Source organism: Callithrix jacchus, chromosome 10 (assembly GCF_049354715.1).
Source record: "Callithrix jacchus isolate 240 chromosome 10, calJac240_pri, whole genome shotgun sequence".
Lineage (NCBI taxonomy): Eukaryota > Metazoa > Chordata > Mammalia > Primates > Cebidae > Callithrix > Callithrix jacchus.
Genome location: NC_133511.1, coordinates 131461168 through 131483718, shown reverse-complemented (window position 1 = coordinate 131483718; position 22551 = coordinate 131461168). Strand labels below are relative to the sequence as shown.

Genomic DNA, 22551 nt, shown 5'->3' with positions numbered 1-22551 from the left:
CCAATTCAGTTCTTTAGTCTTTAATATGAGTGAATACCCACAAAGGTTTACTCCCAAGAGGGAAACCAGCTGTGTAAGGGAGAGGGTAATGATTTTTTAAAAACGGACCCTTTAGGAAAGGTGAGATCATTCGGGAACAGATGAGAAGTTAGGGAGAAGGAAAACCTAATTGACATCCTCGAGAAAATAAAAACACGAAGGCCAGGCACAGTGGCTCACGCCTGTAATCCCAGCCCAAGGTGGGCAGATCACAAGGTCAGGAGTTTCTGACGAACATGGTGAAACCCAACCTGCACTAAACCTACAGAAATTAGCTGGGCATTGTGGCAGGTGCCTGTAGTCCCAGCTACTCAGGAGGCTGAGGCAGGAGAATCGCTTGAACCCAGAAGGCGGAGGTTGCAGTGAGCTGATATTGAGCCACTGCGCTCCAGCCTGGGCAACAGAGCAAGACTCTGTCTCAAAAACAAAAACAGGAAAAGAAAAACATGAAAGGGAGGCTGTGACTAAAAAACAGGGAACAAAATAAATCTTAGAAATTAATACTTTAATTGTTAAATTTTAAAAAAAATCAATGGATGGAGAAAAAGGCAGAGAGAAGGAAATCTCCCCAAATGCTGCAGGAGGAGACACAGAGACAGGAGGTGCAGGAGACACAGGTGGGAATGTGGTCAGCAAGCCACGAGGCCGGAGCTCCATGAAGAGAGAGCAGAAGGAAGGGAACGTGGTCAGCAAGCCACGAGGCCGGAGCTCCATGAAGAGAGAGCAGAAGGAAGGGAACGTGGTCAGCAAGCCACGAGGCCGGAGCTCCATGAAGAGAGAGCAGAAGGAAGGGAACGTGGTCAGCAAGCCACGAGGCCGGAGCTCCATGAAGAGAGAGCAGAAGGAAGGGAACGTGGTCAGCAAGCCACGAGGCCGGAGCTCCATGAAGAGAGAGCAGAAGGAAGGGAATGTGGTCTGGAAGCCACCAGGCCGGAGCTCCATGAACACGGAGAGCAGAAGGAAGGGAACATGGTCAGGAAGCCACCAGGCCAGCGCTCCATGAAGAGAGAGCAGAAGGAAGGGAACGTGGTCAGGAAGCCACCAGGCCGGAGCTCCATGAAGAGAGAGCAGAAGGAAGGGAACATGGTCAGGAAGCCACCAGGCCGGAGCTCCATGAAGAGAGAGCAGAAGGAAGGGAACGTGGTCAGGAATCCACCAGGCTGGAGCTCCATGAACACAGAGCAGAAGGAAGGGAACGTGGTCAGGAAGCCACCAGGCCGGAGCTCCATGAAGAGAGAGCAGAAGGAAGGGAACGTGGTCAGGAATCCACCAGGCCGGAGCTCCATGAACACAGAGCAGAAGGAAGGGAACGTGGTCAGGAATCCACGAGGCCGGAGCTCCATGAAGAGAGAGCAGAAGGAAGGGAACGTGGTCAGGAATCCACCAGGCCGGAGCTCCATGAACACAGAGCAGAAGGAAGGGAACGTGGTCAGGAAGCCACCAGGCCGGAGCTCCATGAAGAGAGAGCAGAAGGAAGGGAACGTGGTCAGGAATCCACCAGGCCGGAGCTCCATGAACACAGAGCAGAAGGAAGGGAACGTGGTCAGGAAGCCACCAGGCCGGAGCTCCATGAAGAGAGAGCAGAAGGAAGGGAACGTGGTCAGGAAGCCACCAGGCCGGAGCTCCATGAAGAGAGAGCAGAAGGAAGGGAACGTGGTCAGGAATCCACCAGGCTGGAGCTCCATGAACACAGAGCAGAAGGAAGGGAACGTGGTCAGGAAGCCACGAGGCCGGAGCTCCATGAACACGGAGAGCAGAAGGAAGGGAAAGTGGTCAGGAAGCCACCAGGCCGGAGCTCCATGAAGAGAGAGCAGAAGGAAGGGAACGTGGTCAGGAAGCCACCAGGCCGGAGCTCCATGAACACGGAGAGCAGAAGGAAGGGAAAGTGGTCAGGAAGCCACCAGGCCGGAGCTCCATGAAGAGAGAGCAGAAGGAAGGGAACGTGGTCAGGAAGCCACCAGGCCGGAGCTCCATGAAGAGAGAGCAGAAGGAAGGGAACGTGGTCAGGAAGCCACCAGGCCGGAGCTCCATGAAGAGAGAGCAGAAGGAAGGGAACGTGGTCAGGAATCCACCAGGCTGGAGCTCCATGAACACAGAGCAGAAGGAAGGGAACGTGGTCAGGAAGCCACGAGGCCGGAGCTCCATGAAGAGAGAGCAGAAGGAAGGGAACGTGGTCAGGAATCCACCAGGCCGGAGCTCCATGAACACAGAGCAGAAGGAAGGGAACGTGGTCAGGAATCCACCAGGCCGGAGCTCCATGAACATGGAGAGCAGAAGGAAGGGAATGTGGTCAGGAATCCACCAGGCCGGAGCTCCATGAACACAGAGCAGAAGGAAGGGAACGTGGTCAGGAAGCCACCAGGCCGGAGCTCCATGAAGAGAGAGCAGAAGGAAGGGAATGTGGTCAGGAAGCCACCAGGCCGGAGCTCCATGAACACAGAGAGCAGAAGGAAGGGAAAGTGGTCAGGAAGCCACCAGGCCGGAGCTCCATGAAGAGAGAGCAGAAGGAAGGGAACGTGGTCAGGAAGCCACCAGGCCGGAGCTCCATGAAGAGAGAGCAGAAGGAAACATTTTTAAAACCAAACCTGAGAAAAGAAAATGTTTAAGACGAATATTGAAGGAGCCAAGATAGGACCCAGGTTTTCCGCTGGACGTGCTCACGGATTGCCCGGCACAGTGACAAAGAGAAAACCCACCCTGCGTTGCTCCCCGGCTTAAAGGGAAAGTCCTAGAGCTGCCAGAAGGAAAAATAGGGTTTTCCACACGCTTCTCACCAGCCACTCTGTGTGTGAGAAGGCGACAGAGCAGTGACTTTCGGCTTCTAGAAGGGAAAATTCTCTTGACCTGAGATTGCTACACCCAGCCACGTCACAATCACGTGCAAGCGTAGAATCAGGACATTTGTAGACATGAAGAATTCAGCAAGTTTACCAAATATACATTTGTTAGGAAATAAGAGCAGAAACCAAGAAAGAAGCTGGCTTGGAAATTCAGGAACCCGGAAAGGGGCTGAAGGAAGAGAGCCACGAAGAGGCTCGGAGCAGCCTGCGGGGTGTGGGTGGGACAGAGGGGGGCTCGCAAGGAAGATCTCCGGGAAAAAGGCTCCGTGCGACACGCAGTATCCTAGAGAGAGGCTGGACTCAAGAGAAAGAGGCATTAGGAGCCCCAGGAAATGGATTGGAAGGCAGACAAAAAAAAAAAAAAAAAACTCCAGGAAAAACGAAGAGCTGTACAACAAATGTTCTGAATATAATGGAAAGTAAAACATGCCATGATTTTAGGAAACTGACAGAGAAGGAAGAACGAGAGGAAAGAGAAGAAAAAGAAAGGAAAAGGAAGGAAGGACGAAACATACACACACGCGTGGCTTCGTTGCTACAAGAAGCTAACAAACGTTCCGCTGATATGCACAGTCCATTCACAGGAAAAAAGATAGCCAGCGGTCGGTATCCAGAAAGATGCTAGGCCTCACCAACAGCTTTTAAAGGCACTTTTACAGAATAAAAAGACCCCGCCTGTCGGCTCGAGATGCAACGCGTGGTTTCGTACCCTGCGGGTGGCTGTGTTACTGACCCAGCCTTTTTGGGGGTCCGTTTAGCCGTATCTATATTAACGTAAATGCACACTCCCAACTTGCAATTAAAATGGCTGGCTGCAGGCGCGGTGGCTCACGCCTGTAATCCCAGCACTTTGGGAGGCCGAGGTGGGGGGACTGCCTGAGCCCAGGAGTTCAAGACCAGTCTGGGCAACATGACAAACCACATCTCTACAAAAAATACAACCAATTACCCCGGCGTGGTGGCGCATGCCTATAGTCCCAGCTACTCAGAAGGCTGAGGCAGGAGGATTACTTGAACCAGGAGTCTGAGGCTGTACTGAGCCTTCATTGTACCACTGCGCTCCAGCCTGGGACAATGGACCAAGATACTGTCTCTTTTTTTTGAGACGGAGTTTCGCTCTCGTTACCCAGGCTGGAGTGCAATGGCGCGATCTCGGCTCACCACAACCTCCGCCTCCTGGGTTCAGGCAATTCTCCTGCCTCAGCCTCCTGAGTAGCTGGGATTACAGGCACGCGCCACCACGCCCAGCTAATTTTTTGTATTTTTAGTAGAGATGGGGTTTCACCATGTTGACCAGGATGGTCTCGATCTCTTGACCTCGTGATCCACCTGCCTCGGCCTCCCAAAGTGCTGGGATTATAGGCGTGAGCCACCGCGCCCGGCCATGATACTGTCTCTAAAAGTGAATAAATAAAATAACAGGCTGCTGACCCTCACTTCCCAGTATCGTCATATAAGTGGAAGGGAATCGGGGCGGCCTGCTGTCCCCTCAAGACATCCAGCTTTCAGGGGAGACACTCAGGAAGCAACACAGCCTGCCAGGATCCCCAGGAAGCCTCAGGACTTGGGTACCCCTGCTGGTTTGGGGGCGTGCAGACCCAGCTGGAAGGCCCCTGGGCCTCCTACCTGACCACAAAGCCCCCCAGGAGGACTAGAAGCTCAGTAGGGGTTTGAACAGCTAAGAACTCAGCACGAAGGGTTGAACCAGTTGACACTGAGGTCCCCACTGTCCCCCCCAGCCCTCCCCAGCCCCAGCTGGTCTCTCTGCACATGGGCAGCACCCTTCTGCCTCCAGATGGGAGATCAGGGTTCGCCTCCAGGAACTTCCAGAGTGAGAGGCCCTATCAGGAGAGACATGGCCCACAGCAAGCCTGGCACATGCCTTTCCCAAGACAGATGGGGGTCAAGAACCAACATCTACAGGGCCGGGTGCGGTGGCTCACCTGTAAGCCCAGCAGTTTGGGAGGCCGAGGAGGGCGGATCACCTGAGGTCAGGAGCTCAAAACCAGCCTGGCCAACATGGCGAAACCCGATCTCTACAAAAAATACAGAAATTAGCTGGGTGTGGTGGTGGACACCTGTGGTCCCAGCCACTCGGGAAGCTGAGGCGGGAGAATCGCTTGAACCAGGAGGTAGAGGTTGCAGTGAGCTGAGATTCTGCCACTGCACTCCAGCTCTGGGTGACAGAGGGAGACTTTGTCTCAAAAAAAATAGGTACAGCTGCAGCCGGCACGCCTCTGGCCCCGCCTTCCCTATCAGTGAGATGACCCCTTCTGGGCCCATCGATCTGCACCTTTCTTTGGCTGGGGCAGTGACTCACGCCTGTAACCCTCACACTTAGGGAGACCAAAGCAGGAGGATCACTTGAGCCCAGGAGTTCAAGACCAGCCTGGGTAACATGGTGAGGCCCCATTTTTACAAAAAATATAAAACTAGCTGGGGGTGGTGGTGCCCACCTGTAATCCCAGCTACTCAGGAGACCCAGGAGGTCAAGACTGCAGTGAGCCAAGATTGTGCCACTGCACTTTGGCCTGGCGACAGAGCGAGACCCTGTCACTCACTCTGTCTCACATGCGTGTGCTCTCTCTATATATATATATGTGCATATGTATATGTATATATGTGCGTGTGTGTGTCTATGAAGATGTGTGGAAAGGCAGACCTGCGTACCCTTTCAGCATAAAGAGCAGGTGCAGCTATTCCCAGGACAGAGCCATTTCTGCCAGCTCTGTGCGTGCAAATGCATGAGAAGGCCTGGACCACCAGTGACGGCTGTGATGCCCCCTCTGGGCCTGGGATTCGGGGGCTGGGCTCGCTGCGGGCTTCCCTCACAGGCCTCTAGATTGGATTTCCAATTGCTCTCAGCACTAATTATTACTGGAGACAGAGTCTCACTCTGTTGCCCAGGCTGGAGGGCAGTGGCACAGTTTTGGCTCATGCAACCTCGGCCTCTCAGGTTCAAGTGATTCTCCTGTCTCATCCTCCCGAGTAGCTGGGACTACAGGCACCTGCCACCACCCCCGGCTAATTTTGTATTTTTAGTAGAGACGGGGTTTCATCACCTTGGCCAGGCTGGTCTCGAACTCCTGACCTCAGGTGGTCTGCCCACCTTGGCCTCCCAAAGCGCTGGGATTACAGGCGTGAGCCACTGCGCCTGGCCTGTTTTTAAAATTAAAGGAATGGACATTGCCACGTTACAGGCAGCGGGACCAGCCCCCCGCGTTGGTCGGAAGGGCCCGGCGCCAGCCTACCTGCCCAGGATGAAGGCGATGTAGATGAGTGAGGAGAAGTGGGCGAAGAACTGCAGCGTGAAGAAGCGGATGGTGAACTTGCTCTCCCGCTCCGAGAAGGTCCGGGGCTTCTCTGGAAAGGGATGGGCCCTCACCTCTCTCCCTGCTCAGGGAGGAGCCCCCTCCCCGGTCTCTGACCACAGCTCCAAGGCTCCAGCCCTGAGTCCTCCCGCCAGGTCCCCCAGGAGGGTCTGGGTCGTCCTCTCACCGAAGTCACAAAGCTTCAGGGCCACGAGCTTATTGACCTATGGAGGAGAGTTCCTAGTGGACTCACTGTGGCCCCACAGACCCCAGCTCCGCCCACCCTGCTCCCGGCCCCACCTTGGTCATGATGACAATGGTCACGTAGTGCACCAGGGCCCCGGTCACCACCACGGCTGTGGTCACCTGCTCCTCCAGGAAGGGCAGCGCCGAGCTGCTGAAGAGCGCGGAGGCCAGGACTCGGTAGACCACCAGGACGTGCGCCATGCCGATCATGAGGAAGATCTGTGGGACGCTGCGGTGGGCGCGGGGGCAGGGAGGGCGCAGAGGCCGGGGAGGGCACGGGGGCCGGGGAGGGCGTGTGGGGCCAGGGAGGGCACAGGGATGGGAGAGCCCCCACAGGGAGCAGGGAGGTATGGGGACAGGGAGGGCACAGGTGCGAGGGTGGGGGGATGTAGGGCCGATAGTAGGTGTAGGGGCAGGGAGAGCGGAGAGGGCGTGCAGGTCTCCATCCCCAGCACGGCGTCCCCTGCGTACCATGAGCAGGGTGAGGACCAGGATGACAGTGCTGCGTAGGTAGGAGTGCTCATGCAGCCGCAGCTCGTAGCTGGGACAGTTAATGAGCTCAAGTGCCATTTCCTCCTGAGGAAAGTGGAGCGCAGGCCTCAGACAGGGGACACACAACCCACACGTGGAGAGACAGACACGGGACACAAGACCCACACGTGGAGAGACAGACACGGGACACACGACCCACACGTGGAGAGACAGACACGGGACACACGACCCACACGTGGAGAGACAGACATGGGACATGCCTCACACGTGGGGAGACAGACACGGGACATGCCTCACACGTGGGGAGACAGACACGGGACACACAACCCACACGTGGAGAGACAGACATGGGACATATCACCCACACGTGGAGAGACAGACACGGGACATGCCTCACACGTGAAACAGACATAGGACACACAACCCCCACGTGGAGAGACAGACACAGGACACACGACCCACACATGGAGAGACAGATATGGGACACATGACCCACATGTGGAGAGACAGACATGGGACATGCCTCACACGTGGGGAGACAGACACAGGACAAGCCTCACATGTGAGGAGACAGACACGGGACATGCCTCACACGTGGGGAGACAGACACGGGACACACAACCCACACGTGGAGAGACAGACATGGGACATATCACCCACACATGGAGAGACAGACACGGGACGTGCCTCACACGTGAAACAGACATAGGACACACAACCCCCACGTGGAGAGACAGACACAGGACACACGACCCACACATGGAGAGACAGATATGGGATACATGACCCACATGTGGAGAGACAGACATGGGACATGCCTCACACGTGGGGAGACAGACACAGGACAAGCCTCACATGTGAGGAGACAGACACGGGACATGCCTCACAGGTGAAACAGACACAGGACACACAACCCACACGTGGAGAGACAGACACGGGACACATGACCCACGTGTGGGGAAACACAGGGACATGTGCCTCAGACACATCAGGCATAGCTGGGCTGCGCAGAGCTCCGGGTACCGACAGTGGCCACGCCGCAGCCCCAACTCACCTGGTCCTCGTCCCACCCGTACAGGTGCCACAGCAGGACCACACTGGCTCGCTGCCGCTTCCAGATCTCCAGGAACACTGTGGCTGTGTCCGGGGAATGGGGGGCATCAGTGCATACTCTGGGGAGCCTTCCATCTGGGCTGGCCCTTCCCCTTGCCCGGCAGAGGCGTCCTGCGGCAACTCACCCCAGAGAGCCATGAAGATGGCGAACACCACCGTGCCATCGTTGTCAAAGAGGTGGGTGAGCTGGAGGGGGTGGGTGTGCCAGAGAGGGGGGCAGTGAGCCGGGAGAGTGGCCGGTAAGCCAGGGAGGGGGGATGGGAGGCTTGAGGGGGTGGGTGGGCCAAGAGAGTGGTGAGTGGGCCAGAGTGGGGATGCAGGGAGCTGGGGAGTGGGAGAGGTGAGCCAGGGAGAGGGGGCAGATGGGCCAGGAGAGTGGGGCCAGAACAGGGCCCAGATGAGCTGGGAGGTGGGGAGGTGAGCCAGCGAAGGGAGGGGTGAGCAGGGGAGAGGGGTGGGTGGGTGGGGTCCGGCCTCCCTGCGAGCCCCATGGGGAAGCTGAGCAGCTCCACGGGGCTCCAGGCCTTGGCCTCCCCACCTTCCGTAGGCCCTGGGGTGGACCCAGAGGTGACAAACCTTGGCGAAAGTGCAGGTCTCCGAGAGCCGCTGGTACCTGCGGCTGTGGTCTCCAAGGGGACACATGAGGATGTTGTCGGCTTCACATATCTCCTTGCTGCAGGGGCAGGGTGAGGCTGGGGTGGCTCCTCCTGGCAGCAGAGCCCAGCCCCCCAACAGTGCCCGCCGAAGCCCACCTGATCTGGCTGGCCTCGAACAGCGAGAATCCACTCAGGAAAATCACGAGGCCCATCAGGGCGGCTGGCACCAGCATGTAGGTATACCAGCCCAGCCAGGCGAAGTACAGGGCCACCTTCTCCCCGAAGTAGTCCCTGCAGGCAGCCATGGTCGAGGCTCGCTCTGCCAGGGGCGGGGCTGTCGGGGGCGGTGGGGCAAGGATGGGGGTGGGGGAGGTGGGGTTCTGCCTTGGTGGCATCAGTGAGTCTGAATGGGTAGCACATCTGTGGGCAAGGGGGCGTCCATGGCAGGGTAGGGGTGTGGGGCTGTCCATGGCAGTGTGGGGGGCATGGGAGCGTCACGGCCATGTGTGGGCATCCACAGGGGTGGGGGCATCCACAGTGGGGTGGTGGCTTCTGGGCGGTGTGTGGAGGCGTCTGCAGGGTGAGGTGCCCTCTGGGAGGGTGTGGGGGTGTCCGTGGGGCTCCTGTGGCCGCTGTGGCCACCTTACCTGATTTCATTCACTGGCTGCTTGCGGAACATGCCCCTCCACTGTGCCCAGGTCTTCAGCTGTTGTTCCTCCTGGCTCGGGTGACAGGGAGTGAGAGCTCCCATCCGGGAACCCACCTCAGGGCCCTCTCCCGGCTGGCCCACCCCTCACCTTGTGTAGGGGGAAGCTGGTCTCGAAGACCCCGTCCTTCACCAAATTCTCGAATGTCTCTATGGGTCAAGTTGGGGGAGCGAGGTGCTGGGAAAGCCCTGCCCTTACCATGCCCCTGTCTGTGCCCAGCCCTACCCTAACCGCCAGCCCCGGCTGTGCCCAGCCCTGCCCTGCCCTGCACTTACTGCCAGCGGAGGTCTTGTTTTTCTGGACCACGAAGTTCACGATTCGGATTCTGAGACCCAAGAGCCGGGACAGGACGGCCGCATGTGGCCACAGTGGACCCTGCCTCCAGGTCTCCACCTGCCCTCTGGTCTGGCCAGGCCTAGGCCCCTTCCCGTCCTGGCAGAGCCCCCAACCTGCCAGCCCTGACCAGACCCCAGAATCCACAACTCACCCAGGAGTCCACCCCCGCACTGAAAGCCCTCCCGGGGTCTGGCCTGCCCCACGGCCTCCAGGATGAGGCTGCTCTGGGGGGCCTCCTTCCCCTCCCAACCCACAGCCCCACCTCCAACCCTACCCCCACCTCCAGAGCACACCCCAGCCGTTATACACACAAACCCTCCTCACACCCTGTGAGTGATTTTGTTCTGCCTGAGCAGAGACTGAGGCTTAGGAAGGGAACGTCCCGAGGCCACATGGCCAGGGAGCAGCACAGCCAGGCCGGCTCCAAGCCCCGCCTCGTGCTGAGAGACATGGCTCCTGGGCACCCCAGGGCAGGTCTCAGGCCCACGTCCTGAGACGTCCTGAGGCAGCTCCCCTCAGACCCTGGACCCGCCTCCCCATCTGATGCCCCTCGCTCCTCCCCCACAGGTCTCTGCTCACAATGTCCTTGGCTGATTCACCAAGTGGGCTGAGCCCCGTGGGGCCTGGACAGGGCTGAGCAGGTCAGGGGGGCATGGAGGGCCAGGTTTGGAGGCTCCCTCCTGGGCTCCAGGACTGGGGAGAAGCAGGGGATTGGGGAGCGAGGAGGCTTTCCCTGCCGGGCCTCTGGGAGGCCAGGGACAGTGTCCAGGGAGGGGCATTGGACCTGCAGAGGAGGGGCCTTCAGGAGATGCTGGCCTTAGTCCAGGGGGGCCTCTGGGCCTCTGTGAATCCTGCCCACCCCCCAAGGCTGGCTTTGACTCTCCCAGGAACGTAGGCAGCCACACGGAGCCCTCAGAACGCGCGGAGAGGCGGGAACCGTCACAAGCCTTTATCGGGACGGGAAGCTGAGGCTCACACAGCTGGTGGGTCTCACACCCGGGGCCCCTGCCCTGAGACCCTGTGGTTGTCCTGCTTTGGCGGCGCCAAGAGCCTGGCACTATCTCCTGCTCGGTCTGGACCAAGCAGGCGGCGAGGGGTCCTCCCGGCCATGGCTCTGGGTGCAGCCTCTCACCCTGTGGTGACTGGGACAGACGAGGCCTGCTGGGCACGGCAGGCAAGACCCTCGGGCTCCGGGAGGAGGGTGCGGTACAGGTCGAAGATGCTGTTATCAGCACGGATCCCGAAGAACACCTGTTTCTGGTCCTTTATCATCTGGGGGTAGGGGGGCCGCATGAGACCCTCTATTCCACCTCAAAACCTTCCCCTACATCTGCAGCAGTGGCTCCTCTCCTGACGCCCCACGCCCCTGCCCCTCGCTGGGCACCAGCCCACCTTGGTGTGGAAGCCCTTTCTCCTGAGCTCTTCCAGGAACTGCCACTGCTGCTGCATCTGCTGGGGGTCCTTCTGGGTGCGAAGGTCGGCCACGAGGACGTAGTCCCACTGCTCGGAGGCCTCGGTCTGCAGGAGGAGGCACAGGGCCAGGTGCAGGCGAAGGGGCAGGGCAGGGCCAGGCGGGGCCCAGGAGGGGCCCATGGACACCCACCTCGCAGTGACCGATCTCCATCAGCGGGAAGCTGTCCCCTTCAGGCTCCACCAGGTTCTCTTCGCCCTGGGGGTTCAGGGAAGAGGAATAGATGCCAGGATGTGATTGGGGTGAGATGCCCCTTGCTGGCGGGTTCCTGCAGCCGACGATGCGGCCACACATCACCCCTCTCCACAACGAAAACAGCAAACAGTCCCGAGGAGATGGCTGTGGGCGGTGACAGCGCCGCGGGCAGGGCCTGGTGCAAAGGACCTCCTGGATTCCTGCAAATGCATCGGGGAAGACGCAGCCCACGGAAACAGAGTGTGGTGAGCGACCGATGGGGTCAGAACAGCCAGGTAGACTGGGGTCAGAGGACGGGACGATACCAGTGGCTCGGGAGAAGCCACGGGCATCCTGCGTGCTCCTGGTGCTGTGCGTATCAGAGCGTGGGTCTGGAAACTTTTTGCAGTGTTTAAAACTGAACGGTCCTAGCACCTGGTACAGCCCATCTGCCCCTGGAGGTGCAGACAAGGGCGCTCACAGCAGGCCCCTGGGGGCTGGGCAGACGGAGGACACCCTGCTGTCCTCACACAGAAAGGATCCTGTTGCAGGTGAGGTGCTGTGCACGGGGCTCAGCACACCTGAAGGTGACTGTCTCAGGCACATCCCAGCAGACACAGGGACACGAGAACCTTCTGGAAGAGGTGAATTTGCAGGGCCTCAGAGTGACCGACTGAGGCAGCCTCCATGCTGTCTCTGGCTGCATCACACCCAGTCCCTGCACCTGCAGCCCTCCCCTCTCCCCGCCACATGCTTGCCAAGCTCAAGACCTGCCTCCTCCAGAAAGTCTCACTTGATTGCTTGAGACAAGTGGCCCTTGAGGGCTGCCAGGTAAAATAGAGGCCACCCAGTTACCAAGTCACATTTCATTTCCAGATAATAACAGAAACATAGTATAGTATTACTTTTAGTATTCATACAGTATTAGCATGGTGGTAGTATACTATAGTATTAGTAGAGTATTAATATAGTATGTCAGTGTTAGAATAGCATTAGTATGGTATAGTATTATTAGAGTATTTGTGGCACACTATTAGTGTTAATAGTAGAGTATTAGTATGGTATGGTATAGTATTAGTAGAGTACCAGTATAGTATGGGACAGTATTAGTAGAGTACCAGTATAGTATGGGACGGTATTAGTAGAGTATTAATATAGTATGTCATAGTGTTAGAATAGTATTAGTATGGCATAGTATTAGTAGAGTATTTGTAGCACCGTATTAGTGTTAATATTGGTAGAGTATGAGGACAGTATGATATAGTATTAGTAGAGTATTTGTAGTACAGTATTAGTGTTAATATTAATAGAGTATCAGTATAGTATGGTATAGTATTAGTACAGTATTTGTTGTGCAGTATTAGTATTAATATTAATAAAGTATCAGTATAGCATGGTATAGTATTAGTAGAGTATTTGTAGCACCGTATTAGTATTAATAGTAGAGTATCAGTATAGTGTGGTATAGTATTAGTAGAGTATTTGTAGCACCGTATTAGTATTAATAGTAGAGTATCAGTATAGCATGGTATAGTATTAGTAGAGTATTTGTAGCACCGTATTAATATTAACATTAGTAGAGTATCAGTATAGCATGGTATAGTATTAGTAGAGTATTTGTAGCATCGTATTAATATTAATATTAGTAGAGTATCAGTATAGTATGGTATAGTATTAGTACAGTATTTGTTGCACAGTATTAGTATTAATATTAGTAGAGTATCAGTATAGTGTGCTATAGTATTAGTAGAGTATTTGTAGCACCGTATTAGTGTTAATAGTAGAGTATTAGTATAGTCTGGTATTGTATCAGTAGAGTATTTGTAGTACAGTATTAGTATTAATATTAGTAGAGTATCAGTATAGTATGGTATAGTATTAGTAGAGTATTTGTTGCACCATATTAGTGTTAATATTAGTAGAGTATCAGTATAGCATGGTATAGTATTAGTAGAGTATTTGTTGCACCATATTAGTGTTAATATTAGTAGAGTATCAGTATAGCATGGTATAGTATTAGTAGAGTATTTGTTGCACCATATTAGTGTTAATATTAGTAGAGTATCAGTATAGCATGGTATAGTATTAGTAGAGTATTTGTAGTACAGTATTAGTGTTAATATTAGTAGAGTATCAGTATAGCATGGTATAGTATTAGTAGAGTATTTGTAGCACCATATTAATATTAACATTAGTAGAGTATCAGTATAGCATGGTATAGTATTAGTAGAGTATTTGTAGCATCGTATTAATATTAATATTAGTAGAGTATCAGTATAGCATGGTATAGTATTAGTAGAGTATTTGTTGCACAGTATTAGTATTAATAGTAGAGTATCAGTATAGTATGGTATAGTATTAGTAGAGTATTTGTTGCACAGTATTAGTATTAATATTAGTAGAGTATCAGTATAGTGTGCTATAGTATTAGTAGAGTATTTGTAGCACCGTATTAGTGTTAATAGTAGAGTATTAGTATAGTCTGGTATTGTATCAGTAGAGTATTTGTAGTACAGTATTAGTATTAATATTAGTAGAGTATCAGTATAGCGTGGTATAGTATTAGTAGAGTATTTGTAGCACCGTATTAATATTAATATTAGTAGAGTATCAGTATAGCATGGTATAGTATTAGTAGAGTATTTGTTGCACAGTATTAGTATTAATAGTAGAGTATCAGTATAGCATGGTATAGTATTAGTAGAGTATTTGTTGCACAGTATTAGTATTAATATTAATAGAGCATCAGTATAGTGTGGTATAGTATTAGTAGAGTATTTGTAGCACCATATTAGTGTTAATAGTAGAGTATCAGTATAGTCTGGTATTGTATCAGTAGAGTATTTGTAGTACAGTATTAGCATTAATATTAGTAGAGTATCAGTATAGTGTGGTATAGTATTAGTAGAGTATTTGTTGCACAGTATTAGTGTTAATAGTAGAGTATTAGTATAGTCTGGTATTGTATCAGTAGAGTACTTGTAGCACCGTATTAGTATTAATATTAGTAGAGTATCAGTATAGTATGGTATAGTATTAGTAGAGTATTAATATAGTATGTCATAGTGTTAGAATAGTATTAGTATGGTATAGTATTAGTAGAGTATTTGTAGCACCGTATTAGTGTTAATAGTAGAGTATTAGCATAGCATGGTATAGTATTAGTAGAGTACTTGTAGCATTGTATTAGTATTAATAGTAGAGTATTAGTATAGCATGGTATTGTATTAGTAGAGTATTTGTAGCACCGTATTAGTGTTAATAGTAGAGTATTAGCATAGCATGGTATAGTAGTAGAGTACTTGTAGCGTTATATTAGTATTAATAGTAGAGTATTAGTATAGCATGGTATTGTATTAGTAGAGTATTTGTAGCACCGTATTAGTGTTAATAGTAGAGTATTAGCATAGCATGGTATAGTAGTAGAGTACTTGTAGCGTTATATTAGTATTAATAGTAGAGTATTAGTATAGCATGGTGTTGTATTAGTAGAGTATTTGTAGTACAGTATTAGTGTTAATATTAGTAGAGTATCAGTATAGCATGGTATAGTATTAGTAGAGTATTTGTAGCACCGTATTAGTATTAATATTAGTAGAGTATCAGTATAGTGTGGTATAGTATTAGTAGAGTATTTGTAGCACCGTATTAGTATTAATATTAGTAGAGTATCAGTATAGTATGGTATAGTATTAGTAGAGTATTTGTAGCACCGTATTAGTATTAATAGTAGAGTATCAGTATAGTATGGTATAGTATTAGTAGAGTATTTGTAGCACAGTATTAGTATTAATATTAATAGAGTATCAGTATAGTGTGGTATAGTATTAGTAGAGTATTTGTAGCACCGCATTAGTATTAATAGTAGAGTTTCAGTATAGTGTGGTATAGTATTAATAGAGTATTTGTAGCACCGTATTAGTATTAATAGTAGAGTATTAGTATAGTGTGGTATAGTATTAGTAGAGTATTTGTAGCACCGTATTAGTATTAATAGTAGAGTATTAGTATAGTGTGGTATAGTATTAGTAGAGTATTTGTAGCACCATATTAGTATTAATAGTAGAGTATCGGTATAGTGTGGTATAGTATTAGTAGAGTATTTGTAGCACCGTATTAGTATTAATAGTAGAGTTTCAGTATAGTGTGGTATAGTATTAGTAGAGTATTTGTAGCACCGTATTAGTATTAATAGTAGAGTATCAGTATAGCATGGTATAGTATTAGTAGAGTATTTGTAGCACCGTATTAGTATTAATATTAGTAGAGTATCAGTATAGCATGGTATAGTATTAGTAGAGTATTTGTAGCACCGTATTAGTATTAATATTAGTAGAGTATCAGTATAGCATGGTATAGTATTAGTAGAGTATTTGTAGCACCATATTAGTATTAATAGTAGAGTATCAGTATAGCATGGTATAGTATTAGTAGAGTATTTGTAGCACCGTATTAGTATTAATATTAGTAGAGTATCAGTATAGCATGGTATAGTATTAGTAGAGTATTTGTAGCACCGTATTAGTATTAATATTAGTAGAGTATCAGTATAGTATGGTATAACAAAGTATACTCCAGTGATTGCACGGGCCTGCACTCCTGCACTAAAAGCCTTGCTCTTTATCTGACATTCAGCTTGACTGGGTGTCTGTTTCTCACTTTGTGTCCCTAAGTCTGCCACCCTGGTCCAGGCCTGCCCTCCAGTGCCCGCCCCACGCACACACACCAGGAGCTGCTGGTTCCAGGACAGGCCTCCCATTCTAGCTACCATCTCAACCACAAAAGCCAGGAGATGCATCCGACGGACCACAGGATGGGAGGCTCTCAGGCAGGGGTTTGTCCACGGCTGGTACCAGTCCACAGCCAGTTAGGAACCGGGCTGCACAGCAGGAGGTGAGCGGGGAAGGGGGCATTTCTGCCTGAGCTCCGCCTCCCGTCAAAGTCGGGGCATTAGAGTCACAGGAGCAAGAGCCCTGCCGTGAACTGCGCAGGTGAGGGAGCGCGGCTGTGTGCTCCTGATGAGACCCTAACACCTGATGATCTGAGGCGAAACAGCTTCATCCTGAAACCACCCCCCATACCCACAGCCGTGGAAAAACTGCCTTCCTCAAAAGCAGTCCCTGGTGCCAGAAAGGTTGGGAACTGATGCTCTAAGGCATCGGCTGCCTTGGTCACGGGGAGGTGGGGCCTGGGCAGACATCACCTTGGTCACGGGGAGGTGGGCCCAGGCAGACGCCGCCTTGGTCACGGGGAGGTGGGACCTGGGCAGACACCACCTTGGTCACAGAGGTGGGCCCACGCAGACACCAGCAAAGCCCAGTGCCGCACTGCAGCCTCCCTGGGCAGGGGGGTTTTCACCCCAGTTGGCCCATGGGGTTCATCTGGTCCTTCTGCCCCCTCCTAGGCCAAGAGCTCTCCTGCCTCTGCCCGCCTTTCCTCTGACTCCCTGGCTGGCCCTCCCCACAGCTCATAGGCAGATACCTGCATGCAGGCGTGGCAGGCCACAGAAACATCCCCCCTCCATCCTGGGTCAGAGAAGAAACCTCCATCTTCAGATGGAGATGCAGGGAGGGCGTGGTACCTGCCCAGGCAGGAGACACCTCTCTGTCTCAGCGCAGACGGTGGCCTCCCCCAAGGGGACTGGTGGCCTGGGGGCTGTGGGCGTCACGGCAGTGGCTCTGTGGCTTGCCTCTGTAGGGGCCCAGGAAGTGTCGTGTCAGAGGCGTTAGTGAGGGAACAACCCCTCACTTGCCTGGCTTCGGACCCTGGGTGAGGGTCCCTCCCCAGCCCAGAACCTCAGCTCCCCTGGCAGAGGCTGAAATTAGAGACCCCCCTCACGTCAGCCTGGGCCCAAAGCTGAAAGTGGGCAGGATAAGCCCAGACCCCCAAGAAGGAAGGGACCAGGCAGGGACCCCAGGCCAGGCAGGACGTTCAGAGAAGCCTGGGGAGAGGGGGCCATCCTTGGAGAACACTCTCAGAGGTCGGGGAGGGAAGCTGTCCTTAGCCCCAGAAATACGGCACAGAAAACCCCTCCCCACCAGAGGTATCGTGCATATCATCCCACGCCTCTGGAAACAGCAGAACCAGCCTCCCCGGGGGAATGGGGTGTGGCTGGGACTGGCCCCAGCCCCCATCACCTTCCTGGGCTGACAGGGAGCCTGCCACCCTAGAACAGAGCTACACACACACCTGGGGACTGCGCTGGCCCCTGGCTGCCCTTTGCTGCTCCCTCGGACAGGGGGGATGCACGAGGGCTACCAGGTGGAGGCTCCTACCCACAGCCAGGCAGATGGAGGTTCCCTCAATAGCCAGACAGGGGGAGGTTTCCACCCACAGCAAGACAGGTGGAGCCCCCCCCACCCACAGCCAGACAGGTGGAGCCCCCCCACAGCCAGACAGGGGGAGCCCCCCCACCCACAGCCAGACAGGGGGAGCCCCCCCACAACCAGACAGGTGGAGCCCCCCCACCCACAGCCAGACAGGTGGAGCACCCCCCACCCACAGCCAGACAGGTGGAGCCCCCCCACCCACAGCCAGACAGGTGGAGCCCCCCCACCCACAGCCAGACAGGGGGAGCCCCCCCACCCACAGCCAGACAGGTGGAGCCCCCCCACCCACAGCCAGGCAGGTGGAGCCCCTCACCCACAGCCAGACAGGTGGAGCCCCTCACCCACAGCCAGACAGGGGGAGTCCCCCCACCCACAGCCAGACAGCTGGAGCCCCCCCACCCACAGCCAGACAGGGGGAGCCCCCCCACAACCAGACAGGTGGAGCCCCCCCACCCACAGCCAGACAGGTGGAGCACCCCCCACCCACAGCCAGACAGGTGGAGCCCCCCCACCCACAGCCAGACAGGTGGAGCCCCCCCACCCACAGCCAGACAGGGGGAGCCCCCCCACCCACAGCCAGACAGGTGGAGCCCCCCCACCCACAGCCAGGCAGGTGGAGCCCCTCACCCACAGCCAGACAGGTGGAGCCCCTCACCCACAGCCAGACAGGGGGAGTCCCCCCACCCACAGCCAGACAGCTGGAGCCCCCCCACCCACAGCTAGACAGGGGGAGCCCCTCCACCCACAGCCAGACAGGTGGAGCCCCCCCCCTACCCACAGCCAGGCAGGTGGAGCCCCTCACCCACAGCCAGGCAGGCCTCAGGCTCCCAGACTCTGCTGTCAAACACTGGGCCCACTGGCTGGTCCCGGGGCCACAGCCACCAGCCCCCGGGATTGGGCCATCCATCTGTCCATCTGTCCTGATGGCCAGTGTCCAGGGAGCCACAGGACTCTGGCTTCTCTGCTCCGCCCTCGGAGCCTTCAGAGGTGGGGGCTGGACGACCTGAAGTCACCTCCACTTCCAGCCAAGTAGACTGTTGGGTGGGTTTGTCCGCAGAGAGAAGTCTGGGACCCCCCCATGTCCCCAGTCCATGGGCCCCACCTCCGGGAAGCCACGTGTGGGCCCACAGGCTCCCAGATGGCAGGGCAGTGACAGAGGCTGGCCTGACACACTCAGTCTCGGGCCTCTGAGGCTTCAGCCAGCCTTGCCGTCTGCAAACCCAGAGAAGGAGGCCAGCTCTGGGCAGACAGCTGGCCAGGCCCTGGCTCTGACACCACCGAAAGACCCCCTGCCTCAGTTTCCTCGTGTGTACAGCAGGGTGCCCCTCACCCTGCTTAGTCCCCTCGATGATGTGCAGACACAGGAAGGAGGTGGACGGAACCACAGACACTGTCCTCCCTGTCCTTCCTGCCCCACAGCCTCACAGGCCACATGCCCAGTGATCCAGGGCCCCAGGGAGTGGGTGGAGGGCCCTGGCACTGCATTGTGGGCATGGGCCAGGGTCCAGTGGGCAAGCCCCTGACTCCCAATGAGGAAGCCTCTAGAGGCACTGCAGCCCACAGAGACCCTCCCTCCCAAGGGCTGGAGTGTGAGGATGGAGCTGGGGGTCCTGCCCGTCCGTCCTCGCAGTCCAGCCTCCAGGCTGGGACAGGCAGAGGAGATGGGCCCCAGCCCACTCCCAAGCAGGCCTGGCTAGTGCGTCCCAGGATGCACATCGCCCCAGGTGTGCACGGACGGTGTTGGCACGTCATCTGCCCCTTTGCCGGCGGCCCGGGCCCTCTGGGATCTGCCCCTTGAGTACTTTGCTGTTTCGTCATGTGCCGAGGGCCGTCCCACGTGCAGAGAGGCTCACCCCTTGAACCAGAGCGCCTCGCCTCTGAGCGAGTCCTCCCACCTGGCTCTGCTCCTTGAGCCCCCAAGCTCATCATCTCCACCCCCCACTCCCCTCCAGCCGCCCATTCTGTCATCTGTCAGTTCACCCGTTCGTGTGCCCATCCATGCCCAGACACTGATGGCGTGCGTGACCTGCGTGCTGCCCTCCCAGGAACTGCGTGGTGTTCGAGGACACGGGCGGGGGCCTACTTGGCAGGTGAGGAGGCATGGAGCTTGGCATTGTAGGGCAAGAGGTTGGCAGAGGTTGAGAAAATGGGGGCAGCATTCTTGGGAGAAAGAATGTGTGTGGGCAGGCCCTGAGGGGCAGGGTGCAATTGGCATCTGGGACTCAGCAGTCAGCACCTCCCAGGGACTCAACACTCGGCACCTCCAAGGAGGACTCGGTAGCTACTACTCTTGGTGACTCAGCACTCAGCACCTATGGAAACTGAGTCTTAGTCCTTCCAGGGACTCCGTCCTTGACACTCCACCTTTACAGAAGCATAAAGAGCAAGAAGGGAGCCGCCAGAGGGGAGGCCAGAGGTTGGCAGAAGCCAATCAGGGAAGGCAGCTTGGGCAGCTGGAGAGTTTGGACTTCAGCAGGGGGCAGTGGGGAGCTACAGAAGGGGTTAGAGCAGAGGAAAGGCATGGAGCTGGGACTACCAAGTCCTCCCTGTGTCTGCAACTGTCCTTTTTCATCCCCACAAGAGTCTGACCTGCTCCGTTTCCCACCTAGACTGATTCACCTCTCCTTAGGCAACTTGGTGGTCCCCGCACCCAGGAGGTCACCATATTGGGGCTGAACTCGGTGCAGACACCCAATCAGCATAGCACTACAGCCCAGAACTCCTGGGTTCCAGCAGTCCTCCTGCCTCAGCCTCCGGAGAAGCTGGGGCTACAGGCATGCACACCGCCCTTTTTCAAGGACTAATGCTCTCACTTAGGGCAAACCAGATGCTGCTTCCCCCCAGCCCCAACCCCTAACCAACCCCAAGTCTCTCCTCGAACCCCAGCATGGGAGGAAGGGGCTGACAGAGGGGACCCTGAGCTCAGGCCAAGGGGCATCAGGGGCTGGGCTGAGCAGCCATGATGTCAGGGCTGGATGTGGAGGGCTGAGGAGAGTCCTGGGCAGAGGTGAAACCAGAGGCTGCCTGCGCAGCCCACACAAGGAGGCAACAGGGAGGCTGGTTTCACTCCGCCTCGGCACTGCCTCCTCCCTGGGCCGACCAGGAGCAGACACACCCAGGCGTTGGCCCGGCCCCAAGTGACCTCTTCACTGGCAGAGGGGAGAAACGATGTCCTCCTGCCTGTTCTCCTGCACCCCACTTATGCTCTGCACCCTCAGCCCCAGAATTGGAATCCAGCAGCAGTGGTTGGCCCCCACCTGTGCCTGGGGCAGGGCTCCTTGGGGAGCAGAGAGCCCACAGCCCACAGCCCACTGGCCACGCTGCAGCTCCCAACCCCAGGGCAGCCTGCCTGGAGTCCTCAGCCCCTCCCGCTTAGGGGCCAGCTGCGAGGCACAGCCGCCAGGTCTGGGGTCCTCACCAGCAGCCCCCGGCCTGGGTGAGCGTGCGCTCTCCATCTAGTATTGAGGACTCTGGTAAGGGTTCCAGGTCCCACACACTTGCTAAGAGCCTGGCCCTGGTGTGCCCAGAATCCCAGGCTGGACGGAGGAAAGCCGCCCTCCCGCAGTGCTTCCGACCCACAGGGTGCCCCAGCCATCCAGGAGGTCCGAGAGGCAGCTGAGCTCTGCTGCGGTCTCACCCACACCCGACCTGGCAGCCTGCAGGGACCCCCCCCACAGGAGCCTTCCAGGTGGGGCTGCCAGTGGGCGACTGGGGCCCAGTGGCCGGGGCGTGGCTGGGGGCAGCACAGGTGTGGACCCTTTGTAGCAAGGGACTCACCTGCATGCTGGTTGCGGCTGGAGTTCCGGGGCTGGCGCTGGCGGCCAGGAGAGTGGCTGCCAGGTAGGAGTTGGACACTCCTACCTGACTTCCGCGTGGGGCTTGCCCCTCCCTCATCCTTCACCGTCTGCCTGCCACCTGGGTGTAGTCGGGGAGGAGCCGGCATCTGGGCCAGGAGAGTCCCCCAGCCTCTGGGGCCTCAGACACCTTCCTGAAGCCAAGATGGCGGGGTCAGGGGCTGGAGGGGAAGGAGACAGTTCCTAGGCTGGAGTTCTGGGAGGGGGGTTTCCGCTATGAGATGGGGCTCATGACACCCACTCCTAGGGGGAAGCAGGATGGCATGGAGCCCTGGCTGAGCCCGCACCAACACCCCACTTGCTTTGCCTCTCAGCCCCAGCTTACACATCCCCACGTTCCCTCCTAAAGTACCCCACCCCAGGCAGCACCCCAACCCAGAGAGGACCCCACCCCATACAGCACCCACCCCAGGTGACCACCTCCCAGCCCCAGGCAGCACCCCAACCCAGAGAGGACCCCACCCCAGGCAGCACCCCAACCCAGGCAGCACCCCACCCCAGGTGACCACCTCCCCACCCCAGGCAGCATCCCGCCCCAGGTGACCACCTCCCCACCCCAGGCAGCACCCCAACCCAGAGAGGACCCCACCCCACACAGCACCCCACCCCAGGTGACCACCTCCCAGCCCCAGGCAGCACCCCAACCCAGAGAGGACCCCACCCCACACAGCACCCCACCCCAGGTGACCACCTCCCCACCCCAGGCAGCACCCCAACCCAGAGAGGACCCCACCCCACACAGCACCCCACCCCAGGTGACCACCTCCCAGCCCCAGGCAGCACCCCAACCCAGAGAGGACCCCACCCCAGGCAGCACCCCACCCCAGGTGACCACCTCCCCACCCCAGGCAGCACCCCAACCCAGAGAGGACCCCACCCCAGGCAGCACCCCAACCCAGGCAGCACCCCACACCAGGTGACCACCTCCCCACCCCAGGCAGCACCCCAACCCAGAGAGGACCCCACCCCACACAGCACCCCACCCCAGGTGACCACCTCCCAGCCCCAGGCAGCACCCCAACCCAGAGAGGACCCCACCCCAC

At 55.6% G+C, this 22551-nt stretch overlaps 1 protein-coding gene across 3 annotated transcripts in view; it reads right to left on the bottom strand.

Annotated features, from left to right (window-relative positions):
* ANO9 (anoctamin 9) overlaps positions 1 to 22551 on the bottom strand; it is a 43934-nt gene that overhangs the window by 7342 nt on the left and 14041 nt on the right. For 2 of the 3 annotated variants that reach the window (XM_078341887.1, XM_078341888.1), the window contains exons 3-17: positions 21432 to 21669; positions 11284 to 11349; positions 11073 to 11198; positions 10813 to 10952; positions 9620 to 9669; positions 9435 to 9493; positions 9285 to 9355; positions 8794 to 8928; positions 8618 to 8714; positions 8167 to 8227; positions 7983 to 8065; positions 6908 to 7012; positions 6491 to 6655; positions 6378 to 6414; positions 6131 to 6242 (exon numbers count right to left, since the gene is read on the bottom strand). In XM_078341887.1, the coding sequence (XP_078198013.1) occupies positions 6131 to 6242; positions 6378 to 6414; positions 6491 to 6655; positions 6908 to 7012; positions 7983 to 8065; positions 8167 to 8227; positions 8618 to 8714; positions 8794 to 8928; positions 9285 to 9355; positions 9435 to 9493; positions 9620 to 9669; positions 10813 to 10952; positions 11073 to 11198; positions 11284 to 11349; positions 21432 to 21548 (1424 nt within the window). In that variant the 5' untranslated portion in view covers positions 21549 to 21669. The remainder of the gene's footprint in view (positions 1 to 6130; positions 6243 to 6377; positions 6415 to 6490; positions 6656 to 6907; positions 7013 to 7982; positions 8066 to 8166; positions 8228 to 8617; positions 8715 to 8793; positions 8929 to 9284; positions 9356 to 9434; positions 9494 to 9619; positions 9670 to 10812; positions 10953 to 11072; positions 11199 to 11283; positions 11350 to 21431; positions 21670 to 22551) is intronic. The other variant, XM_035263944.3, reaches the window with a different exon arrangement.